The 11,306-nt window shown below is 36.7% G+C and overlaps 1 protein-coding gene across 1 annotated transcript; it reads left to right on the top strand.

Moving 5' to 3' along the window:
* The first annotated feature begins 374 nt into the window (after positions 1–374).
* LOC127974650 (glyceraldehyde-3-phosphate dehydrogenase 2-like) lies at positions 375–10,387 on the top strand. The gene is made up of 11 exons (XM_052578085.1): positions 375–480; positions 5,570–5,629; positions 6,365–6,461; positions 6,913–7,019; positions 7,651–7,741; positions 7,839–7,957; positions 8,089–8,170; positions 8,818–8,969; positions 9,051–9,213; positions 9,328–9,425; positions 9,989–10,387. The coding sequence occupies exons 2-11, from the start codon at positions 5,601–5,603 to the stop codon at positions 10,056–10,058; spliced, it is 1,008 nt and encodes a 335-aa protein (XP_052434045.1). The 5' UTR covers positions 375–480; positions 5,570–5,600; the 3' UTR covers positions 10,059–10,387.
* The last annotated feature ends 919 nt before the right edge of the window (positions 10,388–11,306 follow it).

Here is an 11,306-nt window from a genome sequence, read left to right as displayed (position 1 = left end):
GTGTAAATTAACTGGTAACATAACTTATCTGGTGTCCTTGCATCCTTTCATGGAGCTTTAATACAGAAAGCAACTTTCAGAGGCGAAAACTTCAATTAAATGGCTCTACTTATCTTGTGAAGGGTAAAATATAATAATATGCCCAGGTAACATAATTCTGCATGAGGGGTATGCATCTTTTAGAGTTTCATTTAGCATTTTGGAAGTCTGGCACATCTCTACAGCACCGAACTGCGCTTGTTTCAGGCATGTTATAAATCTCCCCTCCATGTCCTTCTATAGTATCGTCTCACCCAGTCTCTCATCAGCGTTTCCATAGCATTCGTGATAGATAGCTCGTATATGCTTCTTTAAAATTATCCTACGGTATGACGTCGGGTTGCCAGGGTGACAGGCCCCGGTGGCACGTGTCCGGTATAAAATAGTGCAGCATTACGCGGAAACCGAGCAGAAGCCGTCGCAGCAGCATCACTAAAGGAGGTGAGCTCTTCCTCATAGACTTTACATCATTTTTGTGTCGAATTCACAGACTGCAAAATGGCATACACATTTTAAACCTTTTAAAGTCGATGGCTAGCTTTGAATGATTTTGTTTGCCACGTTTGAGTTAGTGAGGAAGTTGTTATATAATCCGTCAGTTTCTGCGTGATGCACGAATATATGGAGGTGGTGGTTCATTCATACATTCCATGCGGATTTAAGCAAGTATATAAATTCTTTATTATAGAATATACGATATTAATTTCATACCCGTGAAATGTTAGTGTTTTATTAAATAAAAATGTTGAAGAATGAGCAGCGCGACGTGCCTTGCGGGCCGCTCGCGATGGGCTCATTGCGTCATATCGTTCCAGAATGTTCCATCTGCTAAGATGGTGCGAAAGAGGGGAGGGAATATGATTTAATAAATTGTTTTTTAAAATAACTTCTCCAAACTCGACCGTGTGTTGTTTGAGCGCATATTTGGATTGTCTATTTTAGTCAAATTGTTTTATTTTATTTATTCGATGTATTAACAATGACAACGAATTAAGTAGAAACACACTCACCCCTTTCGAAAATAAATTCAGCCGTTTGCGCTCTAATGCTTCTAAAAGCATATAAACAGAAAAAATGTCAGACATCACTGGCATCATGAAGGTCGGAAGAGCCGTCAAGGTCAAATGATATAATTCCTTGTGCTTATTCAAAATGTATTTCTTATAACATTTAGGGTTTGAATGGGTTATATGAGAACAGGGTTAGGATAGATAGAGCTTCCATCTGTATTTTAATATAAATTTGGACAGGACACATGCTACACGGTGAGCATCATGGGAGATTTTTTTCCATCATGTACGTGACTGGACTCGTGTTCGATGCTGCAGTGGAGAACATGACTCAGATCTGAAAACCTTGGGTATCATGAGCAATACTGAACTTCAGAGCTTAGTTCTATAGTCATTTCCTGCAAATTCCCCGATGAATAAAACATGAAACCAGCCTGAAGTGGTTTACCAGTTTTAGCTGGTTTAAGGTGGTTTTCATGCAACCAAATGACCCACCTGAACAGATTTGGTCTGATGTGTTTTTCTTCAGGTTATGCATTATTAACAACAACAATCATGTGATCATTTGAAATTAATAATGTCATTCATATATTTGTTAATGAATAAGTGTCATTTGAAGACTGTTGGTTGAAATATATATTTGCGTGCAAGGGAGTAATATGCAGGCCGCATTTCCATCCCTCATTCACTGACCTTCTGCAGTCTGACTCTGCAGTTGCCACTGGCAACAAGAAGGGCCTTCGGCTGGCCATTTAAGTGTCACTTACTTTATATAGTGGATGTTACCTTGCACCAGACAAATTTTGCGTTCTTACTGCGGAGTTAGTCGAAAAAATAAGCTAGTATTTAATTATTCAGGTGTTTGATGTTTGATGCGCTGATTCATGCATCATGACATCACAAACAACATGCAATGTTCGTTGCTTTGACACTTGCATCTGCATCATCTAAATGACAGGTAGATTAGACTACTGTACAATGAGCACTGGTTTCACGGAATTAAATATTGAATTGTGCATTATCAAAATAATTTGCTTACATATTGCATGTTTCATGATACAGAAATTAGCTAAAGTACAGTCACACACGCCTTGTTGAGAGGATGATTATTTTCTCTCTGGGCTGTAATTCGCACCCTTGGAGGAATAATTTTTAAAGTTAAAATACCATTCCCTGCTCAAACATGTCCTTTAAACTGAGCCAGGAATGGGAACAGTGGGTTGCAATGTGGGGCAAATTAAATGTTCTTACATCATACCTGTTGCACTGCGACTGAAGCCAAATGTGACCGTTGGCACACAAATAATGGTCCTAATGTTAGACATTTATGTGTTGCACTTAAAGTGATTTCCGTTGTAGCTTTCTCCTGCTGCTATTGTCTGGCTGGAATGACGCAGCACTTCTTCTGGATACCTTAAAGGCAAACCTTCCAGAAATACAACACTTCTCTACTTGATATTAATCATTTTAATGATAAAAAAAGGTCCATAATCATTTGGTATGTATTTAGTTGCAAGCTTTTATTTTCTTTGCAAAGTGTCACTGTTTAAGTTTCTGTTTAATTTTATGCCACGCAGCATTAGATATTTTCCACTCAAATGACTGTTTCAAATGACAATTAATTATGAAAAAAAGATTTGGAAATTAGCATTGAATGTGTAATGTCATGTTACACATGATATGCATGTGACAGTGTTGCTAAGCCTGAGAGACGCTAAACAGAACAGTAGGGGAATTGAATTTAGGGTGAGTTTAGACGTGTGTGTGTGTGTGTGTCATTTGATCCAGGTCTAATTGAAGACAGTAGGCTTTTGGCAGGAAACCAGTTCTCTCTGACTCTGTCCACTGTTCTTTTCGTTGACAAAGTTTTCCAAGAACACAAAGAGGGATATTTACATCTATTAACAAAAATGCATAGTGGCAAAATGTGCAAAACTTTGGAGAATCAGAAAAAAAAAACTAAAAGAAAAGTCTCAGAAAAGAAAAGAAGTCAGAGGAGAGGAAGGGAAACTAAAGATGCCGACATGGTCACCGTTTTCCTGCACTGAATGACCTTGTCAACATCATGTGATCATTCTCTGCAATTTCATCAGATCCTGTTGCTTTTAAGACTTACAGCTACATTTCCTCTGTTGATTAATTTTTTTATTAACCTCCATGCATCCATTAGCTTAATTTCTAAATTAATCAGCAGCCATCTACTGATAGTGTTTGCAAAACATTAAATAATTTCTGCACCAGCATTACATGCATATACAAAATGCAGCCATTTTAGCTTCAATCTGAATCTGCGTTCTGTCATTTCACGTGCAGTGCATTCTGGTAGTCCTTAACAAGACTGGGGACTTGGATAAGGATTACTCAGGCAGGGCAGGTGCAGTACATGGTTCACATGCGCTTGGGCCGATTAGGAGATTACAGTCTTCTTCAGATACACATCGCCAGCTGCAAGGACGGGTCTTTATTCATGCTGTGAAAGTCTGACTTTCCTTCCTTCATCTTTGCTGTCAAAATCAAGTGTTTCTAGATTATGCAACATTGCAAATGCAATTGCTAGTACTTTGCCATTCGCTTGCTATAGATGTAGTTTAGACCTCATCTAGATTTGCCCCTGAGCATCCAGTATGGCCAAACCAAAAAGTTTGAAGCGGAGTTTGATTAAATCTTGACATGTACTTTGGTATTGAAATAAGCTGCCTTATTTTCTACTTAGACCACAACCTTCATCTCATTTCAAATTGCCCTTGAGCAAAAACAACCTGATTTCAACCAGTCTGGTGATGTGGGCCATTGGTTGTGGTGCATTAGCTTGCATTTGAGTTCAGGGTCAGTGTTCATCTTATTCAGCCAACATTATACAAATAAGTGAACCGATTTTGATCATTCCGAGTGAGATGGTTTCCTTTGTTACAGACAGACATTTGAACTCATTTTAGGTTGATCAGTCAAGGTGTCACATTGAATGGTTGCTGTATTCTGAGCCTGAGGATGATTTTTCAATATTCGTGGAAACTGCAATTGCCATTGGGAAATGGATTGTTCAGCGCCTGGAAAATAAAGCTCTTGTATCCAATTCTAGGGCATAATCTCAGCCATTTGCCAATTTGTCTAGACCAACTTTTCAAGCAGACCGTGAAGGTCATCTTTGGCCATTTCAGTGGTGCGCAGAGACAGAAGTGGCAGATCAATGGTGTCTATGGAAAACCTGTTCGTTTGTCTCATTAATGACTGTATGCAGTACTTGCCTTGATGAAAGTATAAACACGTGGACTCAAAACAAACCATTGCTCAATAAAACCCAAAAGATCATGAGATATTCTCTGTCAACTTACCACATCTATGGGCTTTTAGATGGCTATATTTTGTAGTGACTACAAATATAAACCCTATAATGCTGTTAGCTAAAATGTGTTTATATCTTAAAATGTCAAACAAAATGTAATGCATTAGAGCCATTCCCTTGAGTTATTTCATACACAGTCTCGTAGTGTTTTAAATACAGTGGTAAAGTCACAGAAGAGCGACAGCAGAAATCATCTTATTCTAAACATTTCTAAAGTCTAAACTGATTTAGACTGCCGGCTTGTATATAAGGCAGAACTAAAACAACGGAAACACTTTTAACTGAATTTAAATTGGTCAACTTTTGCATTGATATTTCAATGAGTGAGTCACATCCCCGTTTCATGTGCACATGTATCCGTTTCCAGTTGCAGTTTTAACATCCTCCTCTTCCCTTTTATACTTCTCAGGCGTTAGCCATAAATGGCACAATGTTAAAATACTTGACTCTGGTCCAATTGTTAGGCTCATATTACACAAGACCCATCTGTGGAACTCTGATAATAGAGAAAATTGCAAACGATGTTGGGCATGTGACAACTTGTTTCAGTGAAGATTGTTTGGCGATACACATACCCTGCCAATATTTCACCAACTTCCTTTAAGGACAAATTGTTAAGTGCATGACTTGCTGCCCCTGTTCTGCATGAAGAGAGGAGAATAAAGGATGTGTCTTAACACAGTAGATCTTCTGCTCTGCCAGGCTAATAAAGTATGCAGGTCCAGTGAGGCCGAGCTTTGGAAATTTCCCAGACAGCATTCTAATGAACCCAAGAACAATATAACTAGAGAACAGTTCAAGCCTCCACCCACCATCTAAAACAACACACTGGCTCAAAGAATGTTCATGAAGTTCAGTCCCACAAGCGTGTTTAGATAGACCACTGAGCTGCTAGTGAGGGTGGGCGGTACAATAGAACTCGCAGAAATTGAAGAAAACAAAATTAATCTATGTCAAACTAATGCTATTATTTCACAAGCTAAAACGAAATGAAAACTAATTCATGCCATTTGATAATTTTCTCTTATTTTATGGAAGTTGATCTGTACAAAAACAGCTGCACATTATTAAACATTGAGTTCAAAACATTTCTTTAAATTTTTAGTTAAATTATACGTTATAATTTTGCTGCAATTGCTTTAAAAGCCTGTTTTGTTTTTGTCTTCTCTTGTTTCAGGTTCAAGACCACAATCCATACTCTTGCAATAATGTCTGAGCTTTGCGTTGGAATCAACGGGTGAGTTTACATCTGAACTGTCACAGTGTTTAAGACTTTAATATATAATAAATATATAAACAACATCACAAAATACCAAATGTAAATCTCTTCCAGAATGTAGTGAACCAGCTAAAAATGTTACTAAATGTACCAAATAAACAGTTGTATAGATGCTGGACAAAGCCAGATGAATTCTAAAATAAACTTTTTTAGTTACTGAATTCCTGAGTTGATGAAAAGCTAATGTGTTAAATCATAAAAATGAGTAATGAAAAAAATAAAAAAAATAATTGTTTCCTTTAGTTTTATTTTGAGGCAGTAAACAGCAAGGCAGCTCACTAGGTTTTGGGACAAAATTTATAATTCCATAAATAGAGATTGTAAAATGCATATAAAGAGAGAGAGAGAGCAAATGACCTTATTCGGAATAATTACGCAGGATGATCTTAAGCCTCCATCCACACAAGCGCATACACACACTCCTGCTGCGTAGTCTTTCAGGCAATGTGTCCTACCAATCAGATATCAACTGACAAACATGATTTATTCACTTTACCTTTCATATGCTGGCATATTTAATAAAAACATGTTGATATTCCCTTGTTTCACCCAATGAGATTACACAAACCTTCAGTGGAATTTATCATCACGTTCAGATACAGGAGAATGAGAGGCATCTTTCAAAGTAACAGATACATGACAGATTGTGTCATTATGAAACATCTTAAATAACTCCGCCGTGTGTGTGTGTAGATTTGGCCGCATTGGCCGTCTGGTCCTCAGGGCCTGCCTGCAGAAGGGAATTAAAGTCACCGCCATCAACGACCCCTTCATCGACCTGAAGTACATGGTGAGAGTCACTGAAGCAGAAATTATGATTCTTGGCACTTTGTAAAGCAGCAGCCAAGTTAAACTAGCATATATACGTCTATAGGCCTGCACTGCATAAAGTGTTTTTTTAGTATGAGATTTCAGCAGCTTTCCCTGTGAATTTAACTGCATTTCTTTTAGCATCCATACTTGAAGTAAAAATAGAATTACCACTATATAAATTCTTAATGCATATTTATGATCCTATTGTGCACCATTTAATGGTACACACCATAATGTTTGTAATAAAATTAATGGTGCTGAAATTATTTTCCTTTCTACTGATATAACAAATCTCTTGTTTTTCTATTTTTTACATTTCAAGGTTACGAATAAAATCAATTGATTCATTTTTTCTGTGTGCCCTGTTTCTATAAAATGAATCCTAATCTAGTAATATCAAACTTGAAATCATTTATCTTGCTCAACAGGTCTACATGTTCAAGTATGACTCCACTCACGGCCGCTACAAGGGAGATGTTCACCTAGAGGATGGAAAAATGATCGTTGATGGTCAAGCCATCTCTGTGTTCCAGTGGTACGTTGGTTTTGTTGGTTTTATAAGTAATAGTTGCCCATCAGGAACATCTCTCTGTTAGGATATAACTCCAGCATTAACACATAGACTGCAAACATGTTTAAATTCATAGTAAACACTGTCAAATTTAGGAAGATTTGTACATCATACTGCACAGTATATAGGCCCACTATTTATATAGCTACAGTATAGCACTTTTTTTTATTGTAAATAATATTGCATGTTTAATTCAAAGTAGCTTTCTGTTCAAGTCAAGTCTGCTTTATTGTCAGTTCTTCCAAATGTACAGCACATGTATACGGAGTATGTTATCATCTCAGAAAAAAATATAGATAGTTGGTATTTTTAATCCAGTTTTAGAAAAAATGTTTAGCTAATTAAACAATGAACCACTGAAAAGATATTAAACCTTTGCAGTTGATATTGTTTGTGGTTCCAACATCACACTGGAAGTAGAAGGTTCTTTCCTGGTTCATTGGTTCAATGTGCACTGCATCGTATGATACAGTACTGTTTTGGCAATTAATATGGTTCTTTTATGTGTACAGAAAAAGACACTGCAGAAATAGTATAAGGAGTTTCAAACATAGCCTGTAGTGTTGTGCTAATTCTTTTTCTCTCTTGCACTTAGCATGAAGCCTGCTGAGATCCCATGGGGCGATGCTGGTGCCCTGTATGTAGTCGAGTCTACCGGAGTCTTCCTCAGCATTGATAAGGCCTCAGTAAGTCTGCACCTCAGAGTCATCTGGACTGTACATTTATAGATTCTAAATCAAATATTATTATAATATTAATAATTTGTGAAATTCGTCCCCATAGTCTCACATCCAGGGTGGTGCCAAGCGTGTGGTTGTGTCCGCCCCATCACCTGATGCTCCCATGTTTGTGATGGGAGTCAACCAGGACAAGTATGACCCCTCCAGTATGACCATTGTCAGGTGAGCAAACCAAGTCTAATGCATGTCAGCATGCAGATGAAAATTTGAATGCATGCATTTGAAAATAACTGACCTGTGCAACATTAGGAGATAAACTTATTAATGTGTGTTTTTGTTGAAAAAAATCACAGCAATGCATCCTGCACCACTAACTGCTTGGCTCCCCTGGCTAAAGTTATTCAGGATAACTTTGGTATTGAGGAGGCCCTCATGGTGAGTTGATGCCTGGTGTGACATGAGTCCCACTTATGTATGCTTAATTGGGTCAAAAATTATTTTGACACTTTTAAACTAAGACAAACATTTAACATCTGCTTCTTGGTAATAAGGCTGAAAGGAAACCAAAAAGCATGACATCATTAAAACAACAGTTCTAATGGGCAACATGATGTGTGAAAGTCACATTTGGACTTTAATTAAAAAGTAGCACTCACTTTCAAAAGTTTGATTAAAAAAAAAAATAATAATAATAGGACGCTAGATAAAAGTATAAAAATGTATCAAAAGTGCCAATACATTTGTAATGTTATTAAAGAGTTCCCCTTTAAATAAAAGCAGTTATTTTTTCATTTTAGAATCATCACAAAATCCTTAAAAAAATTATCATAGTTTCTACAAAAACATTAAGCAAAACAGCTGTTTTCAATATTGATAATAATAACATTTTTCTTGTGCCACTGAAGACTGGATTAATGATGCTGAAAATACAGCATTGCATCATAGGAATAAATTACTTTTTAAAACATTCAAGTAGAAAACCAGATTCTTGAAAACTAGCCTTGTTGAGCATTATAGACTTCTTTCAAAAATATAATAAAATGGAATAAATCTATAAAATTATTTTCCGTACCTTTTCACAGACCACAGTCCATGCCTACACTGCAACCCAGAAGACAGTGGATGGTCCCTCTGCCAAGGCCTGGCGCGATGGACGCGGCGCCCACCAGAACATCATCCCTGCTTCAACTGGTGCTGCCAAGGCTGTGGGCAAAGTCATTCCTGAGCTTAACGGGTCAGTGCAAGACAGATCGCAAGACAACTGATCAATTTTGATGTTGACTGGAGAAGTTTACCATCTATCTTTGTTTTGTAGCAAGTTGACCGGTATGGCATTCCGTGTGCCAGTCGCCGATGTGTCTGTTGTTGACCTCACCTGCCGCCTCTCAAAGCCTGCCAGCTATGCTGCCATCAAGGAGGCTGTCAAGAAGGCCGCTCAAGGACCAATGAAGGGAATTCTGGGATACACCGAGGATTCCGTAAGTGCTAGCAGTAAAAATCTTTTAGAATTCCACAACAAGCATATTTTCATTTATACTGTAATGCAATTAGAAATTGGAATCATATTTAATTTGTGTTGTTGTTTTTTTCAGGTTGTTTCTTCTGACTTTATTGGTGACACTCACTCTTCAATCTTTGACGCTGGTGCAGGCATCTCCCTCAACGACAACTTTGTCAAACTCATCTCCTGGTAAGCTCAAAAACAACATGACTTAGTGGATGGTCCACCCAAAAATTACAATTGCGTCATCATTGACTCACACTCATGTAATTTCAGATCTGTATGCATTTGTGTATTCCATGGAACACAAAAGAAGATATTTTGAAGAATGTTGGTTACCAAATGTTTTGGGTCCTATTGGTTTCCATAGTATGGACAGAAAATGCTATGTAAGTCAATAGGACTTGAAATTGATTAGCCACCAACATTCTTTAAAATACTTTCTTATGCGTTCAGCATACGGAACAAAACTCACACTGGTTTGAAACAACATGAGGGTGAGTAAATGATGGCAGAACTTTGATTTTTGGAAGGACTGGATCAAATAATCACATAACCTTTTCCGTGTTTTTGCTGGTGATATAAAATTAAGTCTTAACTGTGAATATTGCAATTATTTTTTAACTTCTAAAAACAGCATTTTCAAATTTTTTCTAGAGTTCTCACAAATTACAAGTATGACAGTGTTAAGATGGATGCTTTGCAGCAGAAAAAGCGATGATCTAATATTTTTTTGTTTTTCTTTCTTACAGGTATGACAATGAATTTGGCTACAGCCATCGTGTTGTAGACCTGTTAGTGTACATGCACTCCAAAGAGTAACTCGCCAGCAAGTTTTGGTGACAGCAGCAAAGCCCTACCATTCCTTCTTTCAATGCACTCATTTCATAGCTGAAGCCATAGTGACACGCCTTAGCATTCCTGCTCCCACCTACGAGACGTGTTCGTCTCTGTAGACATCTGTGTGTGCGTGTTCGTTTCTTTTGACGGTATCTGTGTCACTCCACAAGCATTGCTGTAGTTGTTGCCATTCTGGGTGTAATCACGTTGTGTTGGTGTAAAGAGAACAACTGATATAAAGTTATATGAGGTAAAAAGCTACTGTAATGCAGTTTAAAAAAGAAACTAATTAAAGTGTTTGGAAAAACAAATGTGTTCCAGTTATTCTGTCTCTTATAAGGTGTACTTACATACATGATGGTAATAGTTTAACCCTATAAAGCCTTCTGTATTATGTTTGATAAATAAATCTCTAGAAGCTTCTTAATTATGAACCTTTGTTGGGAAAACCTATTGCACAAAATCTACTCATCTTCTGTCAAATGGCTTTGTATTGTTTCTAATATTTCAGGTTGAGCATTTACTGGACTGAAGCAATTTAGGTTTACTTAAAAACATTTTTTAGAATAATTGTAAAAATTAATTCAGAAAATATCAGATATCAGAGTAAAATATGATAAAACAAGATTTGAAGGAATTATTTTTTAGCTGTCAATCATTGAGTTTTATTGTATTTTATGTGTTGCTCCTTATGGAGTATAAAAAAATTAAGATATTTTTTTTTTTTTTTTTATTTAAGATGAGCTCCATATACTTACTGTATCATTAAATCAGCCCTAAAAGCCTGATGCATATACAAAATGTAATATAAATATGATACAAAATTCATATGCAAGTTTTTTTCAACTTTGCTTTCATATATATTTTGAAATATTTTGAAAAAGACTTAAAAAAAAAATCTGTTCTTACATTTACATTTAGTCATTTTGCAGAAGCTTTTATCCAAAGCAACTAACAACTGGGGGATACATAAAACGATTCTTCTTAAAGAGGCAAACAGACACGGGAAGTGCTTGTAATACCAAATTTTAGACATTGTTTGATTAAGTACAAGCTAGAAAAATAGGAATTAATTAGGAGGTTTTTTTATTTTATATTTTTTATGATGAAGCCAAGTAGTTTAGAAAGTGATGAGTTTTCAGCTGTTGCTGGAAAATTGTCAAGGATTCAGTATTCCGGATGGGTTGGGAAGATAATTCCACCAGCCAGGAATGGTGAAGGAGAATGTTC

The sequence above is a fragment of the Carassius gibelio genome, chromosome B16 (assembly GCF_023724105.1).
Source record: "Carassius gibelio isolate Cgi1373 ecotype wild population from Czech Republic chromosome B16, carGib1.2-hapl.c, whole genome shotgun sequence".
Taxonomy (NCBI): Eukaryota; Metazoa; Chordata; class Actinopteri; order Cypriniformes; family Cyprinidae; genus Carassius; species Carassius gibelio.
Note: the sequence above shows the minus strand (reverse complement) of the source record. Positions and strands in the feature narration are given on the sequence as shown.

Coding starts and splice junctions, on each gene's coding strand:
- LOC127974650 (XM_052578085.1), top strand. CDS start 5,601: ATGTCTGAGCTTTGCGTTGGAATCAACGG. Junction 5,630..6,364: donor CTTTGCGTTGGAATCAACGG/GTGAGTTTACAT, acceptor GTGTGTGTGTAG/ATTTGGCCGCATTGGCCGTC. Junction 7,742..7,838: donor TCAGCATTGATAAGGCCTCA/GTAAGTCTGCAC, acceptor TCGTCCCCATAG/TCTCACATCCAGGGTGGTGC.